Source organism: Larus michahellis, chromosome 2, assembly GCF_964199755.1.
Source record: "Larus michahellis chromosome 2, bLarMic1.1, whole genome shotgun sequence".
Lineage (NCBI taxonomy): Eukaryota > Metazoa > Chordata > Aves > Charadriiformes > Laridae > Larus > Larus michahellis.
The window spans coordinates 2,234,743-2,253,179 of NC_133897.1; the positions used below are offsets into that span (position 1 = coordinate 2,234,743).

The 18,437-nt window shown below is 47.8% G+C and overlaps 1 protein-coding gene across 1 annotated transcript in view; it reads right to left on the reverse strand.

Moving 5' to 3' along the window:
• Positions 1 to 16,727, reverse strand: part of PTH1R (parathyroid hormone 1 receptor) — a 127,102-nt gene extending 110,375 nt beyond the window's left edge. Inside the window, exon 1 of the mRNA XM_074573872.1 lies at positions 16,156 to 16,727. Within this exon, the coding sequence (XP_074429973.1) occupies positions 16,156 to 16,230 (75 nt within the window). The 5' untranslated portion in view covers positions 16,231 to 16,727. The remainder of the gene's footprint in view (positions 1 to 16,155) is intronic.
• Between the last annotated feature and the right edge of the window lie 1,710 nt (positions 16,728 to 18,437).

The following is an 18,437-nucleotide window of genomic DNA, read 5'->3' on the forward strand; positions in this document are numbered from 1 at the left end:
TCACATTTAAAATAAAAGCAAGCATTTACCTGCCATGCAGCAGAAAGAAGCTGGAGATGATTAACTCCAGAGTGCCAGAATAAGGGGAGAAAAAGGAAGAGAAATAAAAACTCCCCCTTTTTGAAAAGCTCTTGATATTTTAAGCAACTGTCATAATTTTGGGAGCATTTTCCACCTCTAACCATCCAAATGGGTTGCTAAGGCAGCGTTTCCTGCACTGCAGCATTGGGTGCTACCTGCAACCTTCTTTCATTAGAAAGAGAAAGTGATCTCCATTGTGCTTCAGAAACTGAAGAGGTTTTTTTTCTACATTGCAGAGGGGAAAACTTACAAAGTCAATTGTTGGCATCAACTGGCAAAATAAATTCAGAGCAGGCAGTGTTCATGGAAACTGGGAAGCCTTTGAGAACATCCTGCTGATGCCACTAACCACGAGTCCATAAATGCAACATTATTGTCTTAAACAGGGAGGATAGCCTAAAGCCCACTGTGGTTAAAAGATGTAATAATAAAACTACAAAACCAGGTAAAGAACAGAAAAAAGGAGGAGAAAGATGCAATGCTAAGCCGACAGGCCTGGGCTTTGCCTTGTAGCATGGCCTAGCACCTCCTGTTTAGAGGTGGCTGACGGCTGCCTAGACCACAGGCAGAAGCAGCTTGTGTCAGTCTGCACTCATGGGACCTGGTAGACAGACACAGAGTCTCTTGAGGGCTTCAGCTTTCCTCACTGCAGATATCCATGGTATCATGAGCTCATGGTGATGTCATGGTGTCTTATCTGCTCCCCTTTAGGTGCCTGCTCTAACATCTCTCTCCTTGCTGGATGTCTGCTGCCTATGGAGGAAAACTGAGTTACCCCCCGCCCTTGGAGAGGGAGAAGTTGTCTTTTGGAGTGGCCTCCAAAAGCAGGTGAGATCCATCTCATCTGACTCCCAAGCAAGTCTGACAGTGTCATGGTCAACCACATGCTTGCTATGGGGACTCCTGCCTCCCTCCAGGCAGCACAGATAGAAGGAAAAACAACAACTTCACATAGCCAAGGTGTCTCCACGAATCCCTCACAGCATGCTCAAGTCTTGATTGCAAACACAGACCCTTCTCTTTCCTCACTTTCCCCACTCCTCCTGCCTTGTGCATTTGCACTGTGGTGTTACGGTCCCTTTCCCACCCTGGGATGCCCTTGTGCTGGACACGGATGGGCCAATCTCCTGCTTGTGTTGTTAGGGACTGGGAGGATGGAGGGGTCGATGGGAGCTCTGAGACAAGGGACCACAGCATGCTTCTCCGAGGGCAGTCCCTAGATGTGGCTGCACCCTGGCTGGTACCCCTCTGTCTTTATGTGACTTGCCATAGCAGATCCCCGATCTTCTCCCATCCTGTCAGCTCAGCTATGGTGTCCTGCCATGAGCAGGGAGAAACCAGCATGGAAAGTTCTGCAAAATGCCTGAGTGGACCCAAACCTGAACCCCTGACAGCTTTCCTTAGACTTTATAACACCTAATATCATGTAAAAGCCAGACGCAGCTGAGAGCCTGTTTCATGCTGCCTTGGAAAGCAAAGCAGCCTCAATCACAAGGACAATGAAGGGGCCCTGTCTCCTCCGGTCCCCTCTTCCCAGGAATAGGAATCCCATTTATTTCTCTCCCAAGCTCCTGGCACAGCCTTTAGGGCCCTGCCTTCCCACACTCTTCTGCTACTTCTCCTGCCTGGATGGTGCAATTAATTTTCATGCTCTCCTCTCCCCAGTTTCTTGCCAACACTCATGGGAAGGGATAAGCAGCAAAGTCCCTGCACTGACGATGCAAGAGGCAAGACAAAGGTTCAGCAGGCGGGTTATAAAGCAGGCAGCCCTCTCCTGTCATACTCCTGCAGGCAGAGCAGCCAGAAAGCCCCTGGAGAGGGTTTCTTTCTTCCTTTCTTTTTCTTTCTTTCTTTCTTTCTTTCTTTCTTTCTTTCTTTCTTTCTTTCTTTCTTTCTTTCTTTCTTTCTTTCTTTCTTTCTTTCTTTCTTTCTTTCTTTCTTTCTTTCTTTCTTTCTTTCTTTCTTTCTTTCTTTCTTTCTTTCTTTCTTTCTTTCTTTCTTTCTTTCTTTCTTTCTTTCTTTCTTTCTTTCTTTCTTTCTTTCTTTCTTTCTTTCTTTCTTTCTTTCTTTTTCTTTCTTTCTTTCTTTTTCTTTCTTTCTTTCTTTCTTTCTTTCTTTCTTTCTTTCTTTCTTTCTTTCTTTCTTTCTTTCTTTCTTTCTTTCTTTCTTTCTTTCTTTCTTTCTTTCTTTCTTTTCTTTTCTTTTCTTTCTTTTCTTTCTTTTCTTTCTTCCCTTCTCCTTTCCTTTCCCGCCCCCAACAGCAGCCGCCTCCTGAGCCCGTCCCCCTGTCTCTCCCGGCACCATGCCTCCTGGAACGTCGCAGCTCCACTCTTTCATGAGCAGTGTGTGGTATTATGACTCCGGTGATGCTGAGCCCTGCCAGCACGCCTCAAACCACAGGTATCTGACCCCGTCCCAAGCCCCATAACACTGATTAATGTCCTGATTCACAACCCGATAGGGTCGGCACCATCGGTGGCCGAGATGGGACACCACCCCACTCCCTGTTCTCTCCCTCCTCCCTGAAGACCCCTCTCCATTTGCTGGAGGAGGGGGGGATCCGTTCCAAAAAAACCACCCGGCAGCAACTGCGGGCAGGGAGCGCGGGAGCTGCCAGCGGCGGCCGGGAGCTGTGCTTGGTCGGGGTGCCGTTACAACAAGGCCAGCTCTGTGATTACGGCACATTAAGCTCTCAGTGTGGTGCAGGCAGCTCTGGGGCATGACGTCCTCCCAGCTCCAGCCAGTCAGCTCCAGCATCCCCCTCCGTCTCCTCCTTTTGCTGGTTATGGAGGGGAGACACTGGGGGGCTTGACATGCTGCTCACCTGGAGCTGAGGGCAGCCATGGCTTCAGAGCCACGGGGGAAGACACGGTAGGGGGAAAAGCTGCGGTGGCTGGGCATGCCTCAGCAGGACATGGAGGGGAGGGAGGAGGAAGGTCGCCAGAGAGAAAAGCACAGGCTGCAAGCCATTGCAAGAGGGCAAATCAACCCTGGAGCATGTTGCAATGGGGCATCCATGCACCTTGCTGTTGGGATAGAGGTATCCCCACACTCCAGCGGTACTGGGTGGTGGCTGGTGGTGGGAGTCCCAACAGAGCCTTGTTTTATGTCTGTTGATGCCTTGGATGTGGCTGTAGCAGGGATCCAAACATGCAGCCATGGAGTGGGACCTGCTGCAATGTGGGTCCCTGCCCATGGGGCCACAAGCATCACCTAATCCTGTGCAAGAAAATAAATCAGCTGGGTTCTGTTCTCTGTCTCCTTTGACCATGCCCATGTCCGTACATCTACAGTACAAGGGTGGTGAGGCACCGGAACAGGTTGTCCAGAGAAGCTGTGGCTGCCCCCTCCCTGGAGGTGTTCAAGGCCAGGCTGGATGGGGCTTGGAGCAACCTAGTCTAGTGGGAGGTGTCCCTGCCCATGTCAGGGGAGTTGGAACTAGATGATCTTGAAGGTCCTTTCCAACCAAAACCATTCCATGATTCTATGAATATCTTTTTCCCAAAGCAGTATGGCTTCATACAAAGGACCTCCTACAGTCCACAGTACACCTGAAACGTGCCGAAACATTATTTGGTGTAGAGCAAGCTGGTGAGAGCTAAAGACAGTCCAGGCAGTGTGCTGGCAGTAGAACAGCATGGAGGATCATGGGAAAGCACTTCAGCCCATCAACAATGCTGGTAACTATTCTGCAGGAAATTTGGCTGCTTTGCAATTAGAGGAGGGATGGACGATTCACCTCTGTGTCAGCAGAAACAGGAAAACTGGCAAATAGAAGGATGCAGGGGTCCACCTGGGCTCTCTGCTCCTGCTCCACCTCAGGCCTCTCCTTCACCCAGCTCGGTTCATGGGATGGCAGTCAGTTCACCCTTTGGCTTGGCCATTGTTCTGCTTATCTGGGGAACTCAGAGCCCTTATCACCCCAGGAAGTGCTGAGTCAGGTCAGCCAAACACATGCCGGCACTGACCCCTACAGAGATCCTCTTTGTGTTCTGATTTGTTGGCACAGAACCATGGCTGGATCCTTACCTGGGTGCAAAACATGGACTGACTGTTCCATTTTCACCAGCTGAAGTATGCTCCCCTCCCCCTGCTCCGTCATAAACCTGAGTCATCCTTTGCTGATAACAGTAAATTAGGAGTACACAGTAGCTGTGACTTTGAATGGCCCGATTTCCTACTTCCAGTCCTACAAAATATTTGCAAAAGGCACTTAAAGCTCAGTTTGTTGATCACACTGACATTGTCAATGACACCGAAGGATGCAAGGGCAAAATCAGTATAAAAATTTGTGTAGGACAGAAGAAAAAGCAATCTTCTACTGCACAGTCTGCTTTAAACACTGGGGCTAAATTTGCTCAAATCTCTTAAATTCAGACATCATGATTTGGCATCCTTTAAGAATGGACCTAAATCCACAGTGAATTCAGCTCTGTCCTGTGGTTTGAAAAATCCAGCCTGCCAGCATGCTTATCATCCTTCCCCACCATCACCATAGCCAGAAACAAGGGCGACACCCCACCCTTTCAGGTCTCCCTCCCCGGTTGCTCATATTTAAATGTTTTCAAGAAGGCATTCATTGCACAAGGCAGCCAGCCACAAAGGAAGCTACTGAAGCATGGCCGAACATGGTTTGGAGAAGCATCTGGAAACTGGGGACTTGTCATCTGACCCAGATCTCTCAATTTGCAGAATCTTCTCCCTTCCCATCCAGATGCAACCCAGGGCCAGGAGACCAGGACAAGCATATGCCAGTTGGGCTTCTTCAATTTACACTCTGGCTCTCTCCTTCTTTCCCTGTAGTGACACTGATTGACATCAGATGAGATTCTCTTGGCCCTTGTGCTCTCCACAGGAACACCACTGATTTACGCCAGCAGAAGGCTCTGGCCCCTTGAGCTTTGTGGTTTCTATGATGAGGTTACGGCAAATCACAGAGAAAATCTGATCCCAGGAATGAAACAAAAAAGAAAACCAACAACAAACATGCTTCATTGTGGTGGTGAAAGGCTGACAGAGAAACACCAGTCATGGAGGGAAATGAATTGGAAATGAAACTGGTACTCTGCAGTGGGATCATATGGTGGGATGCTCCGAGACTGTTTAACAATGCTATGGCATGAGTCAGAGCTGTACAGTTGTACCCTCATGCTCACTTGTATATACACACGTCCTTGATGGTTTCATACCAAACCCCACGTCTTTGTCAGCTGAGGAAATAAGACCTCAAGGCCCACCCAGGTTCTGTGGGGTGAAGTCACAGATGATCCGTGGTGGGATGCTCTGTGGCTGAGCGGGTGCCTTGAGGATACGGGGCAGCTCTGACATGCACGACCACCCATTGCTGACATCTAAAGCCAAACAGGGGAAATCAGCCCTGTCCTGCTTTGTCCCCAGCCAGTGGCTAGCCTGGGTCAAGAGTTCTGGTAATTTAGTGAAAATAAGCCACGTCTGCATTAGAGACAGTGCATCAGACCCTCTGACCACCTACTGGTGTGTGTTTTAGTAACCATGGCTATTTAGACTGGGAAAACATTTCCACCTCAGTGCCTATAGAGCTAGCTATCTCTCTCTTTTATCCTTTTCTGGGAAGAACAACAAAAATCAGCCATGTTTCCAAATGCACAAAGTCCACCTTCACTCCCCACAAGTCCTCTCTGCCTTTGCTGCACACACAGAGCAAGAAGTGCCTGAAAGCACACAGAAAGTCAATGGGAGAGCTAAATCTCATCTCCTGGTCTCCTCTCCTTACTGAAGAGGCCATTTTAGAGCAAGCAATTCAGTCAGCATAACCTCGAGGGCACTGGAAGAAAACAAAAGCCCAGAGAAAACTTCAGGGATATCAACTCTGAGAGGTTAAAAGGCTTCATAAACTGATGGCTCTTGACAAGCCAGAAATTCTGGCTTTTGAAGCTCTATAAGTTGGTTGACTCTTAGCAGTCCCACCTCTTGGCAGCTCTCTGCCACGTTGATTTTAATAGGTTTTTTTCTGTATTTTTACTGAGCTGAGTGAAATTGCTAACCACGAAATAGATACGCTACGTAATGTTGCTTTATCGATCTTACTCTTTGAGTGCAGCCAGGAGAAACAGATCATTTCCTTGCAATCACTCGCCATAGCCGGTGTCTCAAAGCTACTTCAGCTCTGATTGCTCAATGTCTGAAAGTGGTTTGGGATGCAGGAGTCAAGAAGAAAGTCAAGGTAACTTTGAGGCAAGGCAGGGGTTGAGGCAATAAAAGTTGTAAAGCAATAAAAGCATGTAAAGTTCATGGAAATCAGTACAGTGGCTTCACTGGATTTTGGAATTTGGTTTGTATCTTTGCGAAACAAGAGAGGCTACTGGCTATTTACTCCTGGGGGAGATCAGGCATTGCCTAAAGTGTTTTAATTCACAAAATCAACGGATTAATTACTCCGCAGGTCAGCCTAAGGTTTCCTACAACTGAGCAGTCTCTGTGTCACTGAATAAAGTGGATTAGAGACCATTTTATTGGGAAGGGAAATGGCAGTAACATGGTCTGGGTGCAAGTGAGCCTGTCCGTGAACCAGAGTCAGCCTTGTCTTCTGGTGGGCTTCCATGTGCCTACAGGGAGTGGTCTGAATGCAGACCCATGTTCCAGGTTGGTGAAAAATGTTGGTTTCTTTCTCCCTAGCCTTGTGTAAGAAAGGCCAAAAATGACAGAGCTGGCTGTCATCACGCTGGGGAGATGTTCCCCTAACAGCACAGTGCAGGAAATTGTGAACAAAATCATGTTCAAACGATGCTCCAGGAGGAAAGTTTCTGCTCTCCTCCTGGGAGGAGAAGGGCCAGGGTACTTCCAGCTTCTGAACCCTTCCTTTTCCTTCTGACCTAAGAAATATCCCACTCCTTGTCTGCTACCAGCACCATTCCTGTGGTCGGTGTATGGGATGGGCCCAGGGCTCTCCTGGGATACTGCAATCCCTTGAGTCCTCAAAGCATAAAATATGAGTAAATATTTTCAACTTTGAGTCATATTGGTGATATTTAATCACAGGTGAATAAATTAAGGCAATAAGAGGATGATTACTAGTAGTCCTAAACAGCACCAGATTCCCCCAAAGCCCCAGTGAGTCTCAGTTAATTGATCATTTGTCCTCTGCTACATGCCCAAGGGGTGGTAGTTCCCTACCATCTGCTGCTTCTTACAAAGTACCTCATCCCTTAACCGGCAGCAGGCATGAGCTTTTGCATACCACTCACTTTCCTGTTAAAACATACAGAAAAAAAACATTTAGGTCCCAAGCCAAAGTTCAGTAAAGGGAAGAGAAGGTTTTCTAAGGACACCCAGTGACTTCCAAACCTGTCTTTAGAGATGCAATTTGAGGCTGCTGCTTGCTCTCAGTGTGGCAAGACCAAGTAGATAAATCCACTAAATGTTTGAAGAGATGGGAAGGGAGACTGAAGTAAAGATAACATCGAGGAACCCTTATTAGCAACGGGGCAGCCATGTGAAAAACGAGATAACCAGCCTGTCTTGCGTGCTGAGACAGCAACTCCTGTCTTCAGCCCTTGCCTCAGACACTGATCTAGGAGGGGGTCTTTTTTGAGAGGCCACGTCTCCTTTCTATGAGCTGCCCTTATCTGACAGACGGTTGATACTCGAGGTCGTTACGGTGGAAAGACTCAAAGACACCAAACACCTTTGGACTGTGAAGGTTCATTTGTTCTGCACTTTGCTGGGGTCAGAGAGGTGGGCCAGGGCAGGCTGGCTGTGTTGCTTAATCCTGCCTGGCTCAACACCTTCCTCGACCTGGACATAGGGGTAATAGTTTTGCTTGACCATTTCACTGTCTTGGCAAGTGACAGCCCAGAAAGCAGGTAAGTAGGTACTAACTGTATTGTATCTCAGCTTATCCAGGCCACTTCTGAGTCTTGGAAGTCCCTGTTTATGTCTGTACTGCTAAATACAAGGGCTGCGTCTTGTCCTCTGGCCCTGAAGCCAAGTGGCACAGCACACATGTCTACAAGCCTGAACTTATTTTTCCCCCAAAATAACAAGAGTGTAGTCATATCCAATAGAATCATAGAATCACAGAATCACCTAGGTTGGCAGGGACCTTTCAGATTATCGAGTCCAACCATCAACCTAACTCTAACAAAAACCATCACTAAACCATATCTCTAAGCACTATGTCTACCCATCTTTTAGATACCTCCAGGGATGGTGCCTCAGCCACTTCCCTGTGCAGCCTGTTCCAATGTTTAATAACCATTTCAGTGTAAAATTTTTTTCTAACATCCAATTTAAACCTCCCCTGGTGCAACTTGAGACCATTTCCTCTTGTCCCATATACCCCTGGCCTATGTTATCCTACACCACCACCTGGCACTCTCTGCAGGACCCACCTGCTCAGACAAAGACTACCAAGAATTGTGCTAATGATCAGGTGGTATTGGTGGAGGGGTGTCATGGTTGGGATGGAGTTGGCTTTCTTGCTAACACCTAGTGTAATGCTATGTTTTGGATTTGGGATGAGAATAGTGTTAGTAGCACACTAATGTTTTTGGCTGTTTTTAAGCAGTCAAGGCCTTTTCTGCTCCTCACAAAGCCCCACCAGCGAGTAGGCTGGGGGGGCACAAAAAGTTGGGAGGAGACGCAGACAGGACAGCTGATCCCAATGAACCAAAGGGATATTCCACATCGTATGTTGTCATGCTTAGTGTTTAAAGCTGGGGGAAGAAGAAGGAAGCGGGAGGATGCTCAGAGTTACGGCGTTTGTCTTCTTAAGTAACCATTATGTGTGAAGGACCCCTGCTTTCCTGGAGATGGCTGAACACCTGCCTGCAGTGGGAAGCAGGGAATGAATTCCTTGTTTTGCTTCCCTTGTATGCATGGCTTTTGCTTTACCTATCAAACTGTCTTTATCTCAATCCAGGAATTTTTTTTTCTCAGTTTTAATCTTCCGATTCTCTCCCCCATCCCAACTGGGGAAGTGAGCGAGTGGCTGCATGGTCCTAGTTGCTGGTTGAGGTTAAACCACAACAGGGAGATTCAGAGGTGGCACGGAGCTTATGCTATGCTCACATTGAACCCCGTGGCTCACACTGCTGTATGTGTATTTATCGCCAAAGAGCAGGAGGTACAACAGGGATGGGGTATGGGTCTGTTAAATGGAGAATTTGGGGGGTTTTATGCCAGCCTAATACGACTGTACAAGCACGGTGCCAGGGCAAACATGCACAAGTTGCTGCCTTGTTGTCCCCACCTCTGCGACCCAATCTCTCCCTTGTGTGTCTCAGGGATTCATCCGAGCCTTTGCTGTGCAGATACCGTTCCCTTACCCAGCTAAAAACCTTCTCCTCCATTTATTTTATTTTTCCGTCTTGGTTTAGTTTCATACAAGCTCAATGAGTTGAATCAGCTCATGGAAAGGTGCACACGGTCAGGAAGGAAGAGAGGAGACAAGAGCACAATCCCTGTGCTGCTGAAATGCCTTGAACCTGGGATACTAGAGGCGTGAGAGGGAAAAGGGGCAGAGAAATCCACTTTCTGCTTTGCTGGGTAAAGGGAAAAACACGTAGCCAGAAAGACAAGCCAGCCTTGCAGAAGATTTCAACAACTGAACCATCACCTGAATGCTGTCAGAGGAATTTGTGTTACAGGAGGATCAAAGTATAATCTGTTAAGAGGAAGTCGCCAGTCCAAAATTTTCCTTTCTTGAAAATCAGGTTTCTGGAAGTCAGTCCAAGCTGAGCCTCCAAAGGAAAAGGAAAACCCTAAAACACAGAGCCCCTCTAATCACTGGCAAAGGTCAGCCTGGCCTCAGTGGAAATAAAGGGATTAATGCCAAGCCAGGTACATTAAGCACTTGTTTGGGTGCTTTCTTCCCATGACACAGGACAGCAAAGCTCAGGCTGACCCAGCAGGTATTCCGCTGGCTGAGTTTCAGCCCCAAGAATAATTTGTTTATTGCCACGTTGCAAGAGGTGCAACACAAAGATCATCTTTAGTATAGCAGCTCTTGCAAGGCCAGCTGAAGTCTGAGGTGTTATGGGGCGAGATAGCCAAACAAGATTATAACAGCCGAGAGGATGCAGAGGGAGAAAGCAAATTTTCCATGTCGGGGAAAAAAGTCTTTGATATGGTCTAATCTTTAACACAGGCTCATCCTGTTGAGTTCTTCCTTTTGATCAGGGCTTGCCCTAAGGAATGCATTTTCTTTGGGTTGTTTTGTTGTTGTAACAGTTACTAATTGAGAGACGCTAAAATTGCACTTACAGCAAGAGCAGAGCAGACAGAGAAACCCCTCTATGCTTGCCCTTTTGCAGAGAAACAGCCCATCCAAAAGCGTGGAGGATCCCTGCTGGCTTCTCCCTTTGATCCGGACAGTGTCTGAGGGTGAGAGAGTTTGGAGGGATCAGAACTCAAAAGGCTGAGACGAGCCCAGCGATAGTCATGGGGTTGGAGAGCTGCATAGTTTAGCGAGTACCTAAACACATGCCAGACTTCATCGCCTTTTCCCAGTGGTGCGGGATGAAGATGGAGCCGCTCGGCAGCAACAAGGACCAGTTCCCAGGAGGGTTTAAGTCAGAGGCAGCTGTAGCCCAGCTCTGCCATTCCTTCCTCCTGGTCTTTAGGCACAACGAAAGTTCAGTGACTGCAGGGTTTGGCTGGAGCCATAGCTCTGCCACCCACTCCAGGGAGCAGGATTTCCCCAGCCCTATATCTCGGTGCCAGAAGAGGTGTTTTACCACCTCACCCCACATTACTTGGTCAGAGGCTGACTGGTAACAGCTGCAATTTAGGGGTTTCAGTGCGATGAGTGTGGTATCTGTGCCCCAAATAACTTTGCAAACCAGAGACCGATTTCAACTGAATTTGACCGAGGGGCTGAGCAGTGCATTTCCCAAGCAGAGGGAAATCCTCCGGCCGGCATCTTTACACCCTCGGAGAGTCCCTTATCAGTACACCCAGCCCAGGAAAAGAGACAATACAAGTCACGAAGCTGTGGGACGACTCTCAGACTCTCAGCATCGTTTTTCAAAGGGACACAGGAGTGCAGGGCGGCGGTGGCAGGGCCAGCAGCTGTCTCTGCTTGAGCTGTCTGGGTTGGGGGTTGGCCCTTGCAGGGACCGCAGACACACTGCCCTAGCTGGAATAATCCCACTGTCATCTCAAAGCACCGCTCGGGGGCTATTTCTAGGAGGCCAGAAACCAAACAACAACTGTCTGGACCTGAAAGGCACACCTCGGATTTCATTTCCTTCAGCCTTGACCCCCTCTGCGTGCAGAGTTGCCCTCTTGCTTTTCCTCTTCCCGATGCAACGAACTCACCCCAAACCCAGTCTGCTCAGGTCAGACTTGCCACCAGGCAGCTGAACTTTTTTTAGCTTGCAGGGGATGAAATCACAGCCCATGCATTACCCTGACGTGGAGGCTTGTTTGCTTTATATTTTTGCGGTTGAGTATTTTATAGTCAGGGGATATCTGCTAATCCCGAAGTACAATAACAAAAATCGTATCTTTCATAAATACACGGGGCAGGGATGGGCACGCTCCCAAGCATGTGCGGAGAAAAGAACATTTCAGACATTGCTTCCCTGCACTTGGAGCCTGTCTTTATTTAATGAAGTTAGAAAGCTAGTCAGGATTTGCAAGATCTCCATATAGGATTATTTCGTTAGTATTATTCTTTTTATTATGGGCTGTATTCTGAGGCAGAATATGATTATCTCTCCCCTTCCACCTGTAAATTATTCAACTTCCAATCCTTCCCCTTTCCCAATCTATGCAGATTTGGGTCTGATCAGGGGAACAAAAAGAAACAAGTCAAAGAGCAAAACACCGACCAGCACCTCCTTAATCCAGCAGTTTTGCTGGGGTCTTGGCTAATTGCTGACCTAAGTATCACTTTGGTGGGAACTTTCTGATTTATACTGGACCTTCCCACCAGAGATTAACACCAACACTGGTGTGGACGCAGCTCCCTTGGGAATAGGAGCTGGGACCTTTCTGCAGGTGACCTGGTCGAGTTTGTCCCTGTATTGGGTTATGCCTGCAAGAAAGGGTTCCCAATCCCTTAATGATACCCCTTGAATTTCTGTGGGAGTGGGGCCAGGGCTGGGGAACCACTGCCTGCAGCAAACAGAAGGGGTTGAGACCGTTCTGCTGCCATTCTACAGTCCCCCTAATGTGCAGCACCTTCTGCAAGGCATTGAGCACTGCTGAAAGGCAGGATCCTCCCATTCCCAGACTGAAGATATTCTGGTCCAAAGCCCTGCAGAAGGCTGGTGGCTTCCCCTCCTCCCCATCCTCCTCCTCCTCCTCCTCCTTCTTCTTCGTCTTCTTCTTCTTCTTCTTCTTCTTCTTCTTCTTCTTCTTCTTCTTCTTCTTATTATTATTATTATTATTATTATTATTATTATTATTATTATTATTATCATCATCATCATTATTATTCAGAGTATGTTCTCCAGCGACAAGGGGATTGGGGGCTGCCAGGCTTAGACCGGCAAGAGAAAGAAACAAAGTGAAAACCGAAGGGATCAGCAGAGCATACCGTGGAGCTTTCGGCCAGGAGCAGGACGTGGGGAGGTTTTTCTGCAAGGAGCTCTGGCAGCAGCTTTCGGATAAAATCAGAGTGCTTACATCTTGACTTCCCCCATGCTCTGCTGATGTCAGACCGTACTTTTAAAAATCCTTTTGCACACATCTTCTTTTTGAAGCTGTTTGCAGGGCTATCTGGCTCTTGCTTCCCTGGCCCTTGGACCAAAAGGCAGAATTAACCCAAATTTCCCCCCTCACCCTGCCAGATTTCAGGCACAAAGAACTCAATCAATAAGAGAAACTCCCCTCACTGTTTAGGAAGGTGTTAATCATGATATTCCCAGGGAAATGCTTGGGGAGGATTTCTCTGGATTACCAGGGGAGTTGGAGGAGAGCAGAGCTTCACCCAATACTTTAGTCCACATCAAAGACAGCCATCTGTCCCTCTGTCCCTCTCAGCTGTCCCTCAAAAACTCAGGACAGGGATGCTCATCTCTCTATTGACTTTACGTGGCCGGACGCTCATGGCAAGTGCCATGATTTCTGCACAGACACTTTTAACTCTGCAAGGACTCACTCCCGCAGCTGAATTTCCCACCCTGGTTTACAGTTAATGCAGGGACATGCAGCCCGCGTGCTGTGGAGAAGTGATTCAGCTGCCAGCATCCTGCCCCATGAGGTACCGGTGACACAGGCAAGCAAAGAAACCATTTCCCATCCCTACTTCTCCACTCTTGCTTCAAAAAATGCCTTTAAGTATCATCTTTGCTGGCTGACAAAAAGAATAATGGGAGTGACAGCTTCAGATTTATGATGCATCATGCTCTTCCTGATCTCAGCATCACCAGCTCTCAGCTGCAAAGCAACTGGGCTGCAAAAACCCCAGCAACTAGGGCCACGGCTCTCAAGGTTCCAAACTTCTGCCCTCAGACAGATGAACTGTGCCCTGAAGCTGGGAGCGATCAGCTGCCTCAGTCTGCGGGAATCCTCCTGACTCAAAGCCCATGACGGAGCTTTGCTTTGCTCTGCCGGGTGAGTGAAGGAGTGGGTACCACTGTTCACTTCCCCAAGGCTGCCACACAGCCTGCCTCTAAATGAAGTCCTGGCATCCCCATCCTTCTGCAGCTGCCCTCATTGATTTTTGCTTGTTGCTTCTAGGAGAGAGGCGCTTGGTGACTTCTATTGCTCCACCACATCAACTACACTCAGACCTGTTTAGCCCAATATCGAATATATACACGACCCCTCTTATTGTGTAGCAATTGAGGTATTACTGTGCTGAAACATGCAGTCAATACCATACAGTGTTGTTAAGTTCATCTAAAAATCAAGTTAGTTTGGGAAAGAAACAACAACAGCCAAAAAAAATCAGGCTCTAGGCACCCTGCAAGTTGTTCCCTGCCTTGCAAGTTGCTGTTGGGTGGGATGACATGGGGTTGACCACCTTATTCTGACTAAGTGGATGCCGGAAGGGACACACAACATCTCCGCGACCCCTGAACTGTTAGGATGACTTTTCAAACCTTCTGGTGACTCCTTCAGCTGTCAATAGTGGGTTTGCAAAGCAAGGGAAGTGTCTGAAACATGCATTTCAACCTGGGCCTAATTAAACAGAATGGGGGTTTGAGCGGCAGGACCCTAAATCGGTACAGGAGGAGACCAGACTTTTGGAAACGCAAGAGAGCGAATACACTGGTATGTTCCTCCTCTAGTCCTTCGCAGCAATTTCCCCTGCTTTCTTGCCCCTCTGTGATTCTGGCAGAGCTATCCCTGATTTACACCCAAGTCCAGCTCGCCCTGAAGCCGGTGCGTGGGGCACGCGCGGCCACTCCAGCCATGAGCCCCTGTCCCCTACCCGTGCTGCCCAGCAAATGGCTTGTGATCTTAAAGTGTCTGTTTTGATGGGGATATAATAAATAAAATACCCACTGGGAACATGAGACAGCTGACGCTTGGCTCACTGTCTGGTCCTCTGTACTTTTTAGAGGTACTGGGATGTACTGGAAGAGGGAGCGAACCAGGATTGGGACATGACATGCACTCTGCAGCCCTCGCTTGTGTTTTCTGGACCCTGAAGTTTGTCAAACTACAGTCTAACTGTTACAAGAACCCGATTTTCACTGGTACTGACAGAGACACCACAACTAGCAGGAATTTTGGTGCTGACCTCGGCGGTGGCAGTGCTGTGCAGCTGCGGGGTAGCAGGTGCTACAGGACCTACTAAGCCCGGTCACGATATGGTCCCAAAGCCATTCGCTGTTACAGAGATGAAAATCTGCCCCCAGAACAGGAGAGAAACCTCAACCATCACTAAAAACTCAGCAAATCTACACACGATCCCCCCAGTTTCCCCAATTTTGGGGGGGCTTTGAAAGGTTTATTTGTCCTTAGAGTTGTGCTAAGATGGGGATGGACTGCAAGAATGATTGTTTTCCGAGAAGCTGTTTCTCCTCGTGTATTAATGAGATGTTTCCTTCCAGCATGATGCCAGACATGTGAGGGAAATACCCCCCACCAAACCCACACAAGGTCCCAATCAGTCGCTACAAAATCCAGGGGACAGGGCCCAGGGTGATGGTCCCTGGAGGGTCAGGGAGGACCCAGCTGGAGCCAGGGTCAGGGGCAGCCCACTGCCTTCCAAACACATCTCCATCCCCTTGGAAAGCAGACAGGGCTTTAGGGGGTGGTCATGCCCTTTTCTATGCCAGAAGGCATTGAGAAATGGCCAGCGGTGGTGGTGATTCCAGGGATGGAGAAAGCAAGGAAAGCACCTGTCAAATATATAATATCTGGTGGCTGGTTCTGGATGACATTTCCCTTCGCTTCTGCAGAAGGGCTCTGAAGACCACTTGGAGTCTGTAGATCTCAGCCCATGCCCCAGCACCACCAGCAAGGCAGTTTTGATAGATTTTAGTCCTTTTGCTCCCTCTGTAAAGGTATTTTCTCTCGGTGTGTGCACGAACAGGTGAAAACTGCGCCAGGAAGCAAAGGGTTAATACTACTTCCATGCTCCTGAGCGTAAACTGTCTGCAAACTCTGCACTCCAAGGTCCTCTCCAAATTTAATCCCAAAGAGGAAGGCACTGTTTCATGGAGATTAAGCAGATTTGCAGATTAAGCATATTAAATTAAAATTAAATTTGTTGTCTCGAGGAAGGGGGGTGGATTAAACCAAAAAGAAAAAAAGAGGAAAAAAGAAGAAAAAGTTGCCCTTTACCCATAGGTGTCTTTTAAGTTATTTCCCAAACGCTTTCCTCAGCCCCCTGTCAAACTGCACACGTTCCTGTCCGGAGGGGTTTAAAAGTGATTCAAACTCTTGGGGAAGCACAGACATTTTAATTTCATCTGGTGCAGTGACTCTTGAGACCAACTGCACACACTATCTGCCAGCGAAGGAAACCATTGGGCTGAAAAGAAAAATAATAAAAAAAAAAAAAAAAAAAGAAAATCAACCCCAGTGTTCTGCTTTCTAAATCCTTGATACAGCACATTACTCATCAAGGAAACAGCCGCGCGGATCGGTCAAGAACGTGAAGGAAAAAAAAAAAAAGATTGAGGGACTCACCAGAGCGTAGACTGAACTCAGTACGGAGCAGCAGAGGATCAAACCCAGGCTGTGATAAACCAGATATGATCCCATATCCAAGAGGCTTCTTCCAGCATCCAAGCTCGCTCAGGGAAGTCGGAGGACGAGAGGTCTTCCAGCGCTCCGCTTGCAGATGATTTCTCCTTCTCTTTCCCTCCCACCCCCCCCCACCCCCCCTTTTCCAGAATTTGTGTTTGATTGTTTGTTTGTTTCCACAGTTTGTTGGGTTGGTTGGTTGGTTTTTTTTTTTAGCCAGAAAGGCACATGACAAGAAAACCCGGTCTTTTGCTTCGTTTTCTCATGGCTGGGGATCTGGGCAGCTCCCGAAATGCAGCCGATGAGCCCATGTGAAGCGGAGCCACTTCGCTCCCTTCAGAGCTCCAGCCCCTGGTGCTGTTTGTTTTCCGTGTGCATCTGTCTCACAGCAGAAAAAATCACATCCATATGTCAAAAACTGCTCTTCTGTTTCCTTTTTATGAGGCAGTGGGAAGTTCAAATAATTTCTTTGTCAAACGCAAACACCCAGAAAAGAGGGAGAGAGAGAGAGAGGGAGGGAGGGAGGGAGGAAGGGAGGGAGGGAGAAGGCGAGAGAGGGGTGGAAGGGGTGGGAGATTGGAGAGGGTGGGGGAGGCTTTTAACCACTGCTTTATTTTTAGATCCCGTAATTTTATCTTTTAGGTTTCAGAGGGGTTTGGAAGGGAAAAAAAAAAAAAAAAGAAAAAAAAGGCTTTTTTTTTTTTTTTTTTTACTCGTCTTCTCTTTTCGGCGTGCAAACAAATCGCCAAGTCGAAAGTTAAAAAAAAAAAAAAAAGCGAAAACTTGGAAATATTTTCACTCGGCAATTACCTTTTCGCAAACAGTGGTACTCGAGGGGGGGGAGGGAGGGGGGGATTTTTGCTTGAATATCCCGGCGCGTTTCAGCTCCACAATAGGTTTATTCTGCCAGCCTTCCAGGTCGCAGTGTGTTTTAGTTACAAATAGGGATTTTTTTCCTTCTCTCTCTCCCCTCTCCGTCTCAAAGGATCTGCAGTTTCAAAAAGCCGATTGAGTACGGCATGAAAGCGTGGGGCTGAGAGATCCCCCCCACCCCTTTAAGTAGCTTATTTTAGATTTTTTATTATTTTTCTCGCGGCAAAACCACTTTTCACTGACTCTGAGAAAATGTTCTGAAATCCTCATTTTTTTATTTTTTTATTTTTTTTAATTTTTTTTTTTTTTTCCACTCGCGCACCCGCGTGGGCACAAAATCCTCCATCCCGTGCCCAGGAGGAGCCTCTCGAAAGCCGAGGAGGGGAGTTTGCAGCCTCCCGGGGCTCCGCTCAGCATCGCCCGGGGCTGGGGGCGGGGGACGGGATGCGCGGAGCCACCGCTGAGCGCCCCGGGGAGAAACAGTCACCGCCGCCCGGAGCCCATCGCTCCTCCGCTTGCTTCCCCCCGCCCCCCCCCCACCCCCCCCCACCCCTAACCCCAACTACCACCTTCCCCTGCCTGGATTCCACCACTTTTCGGGAGTTTCAGGGCAGGGATGTTACAACCGGGAGGTTTCATTCATAAAACTACTAGCAAGAAAAAAAAAGAAAAGTTAAAAAAAAAATTAAAAAGCCCCCTCACTCCTCGCAAAACCAAACTCTTGGGGGTTTTATGTTATTCAAAAGCCGAAAGCTGTCTCCAGCAACCATCCCTTTATCAATTTTTCGACGTGGGAGGAGAAGCGAGGAGGGGAGGGGGCTAAAAATCATGACAAGGATGCAACAGGCGGGCAAACACCCGTCTCCGAGTTTAGGGCTGACTCATTGGGGAGAACTTTGGAAGAAGTCAAGTAGTGGTGGTTATGCTTTTTTCCTTTTTTTTTTTTTCTTTCTTTCCTTGCAGAAGTAGGGAATATTTAGGAGCTGAACGGCGGCAAGGAGGAGGGGAAAAAAAATATAAATAAATAAAAAGCCAGCCTCCTCTCTAAGGTCTATCACAGAGCAGACGGTAAAAACATCAAGTTTTCGCAGAGTGGAGCTGTGTGCATTTCTGTTTTATTTTCTGGAGCGAAGAAAAAAAAAAAAAAAAGAAGAGCGAGAAAGGAAAAAAAAAAGAAAACCCCAAACCTCTACAGTCGGTTTGTTGCTTGCTTTTTTTTTTTGCTTTTTTTTTTTTTTTTTTTCACAGCCCCATGGCTGTGAATAGGTGCCTTCAGCTAATTTTATGAAAAGGGGCTCTTTCCAAGGCTAAGGTAGAGTAGGGCTTCCTGTAAGAGAGAGAGAGAGAGGGGA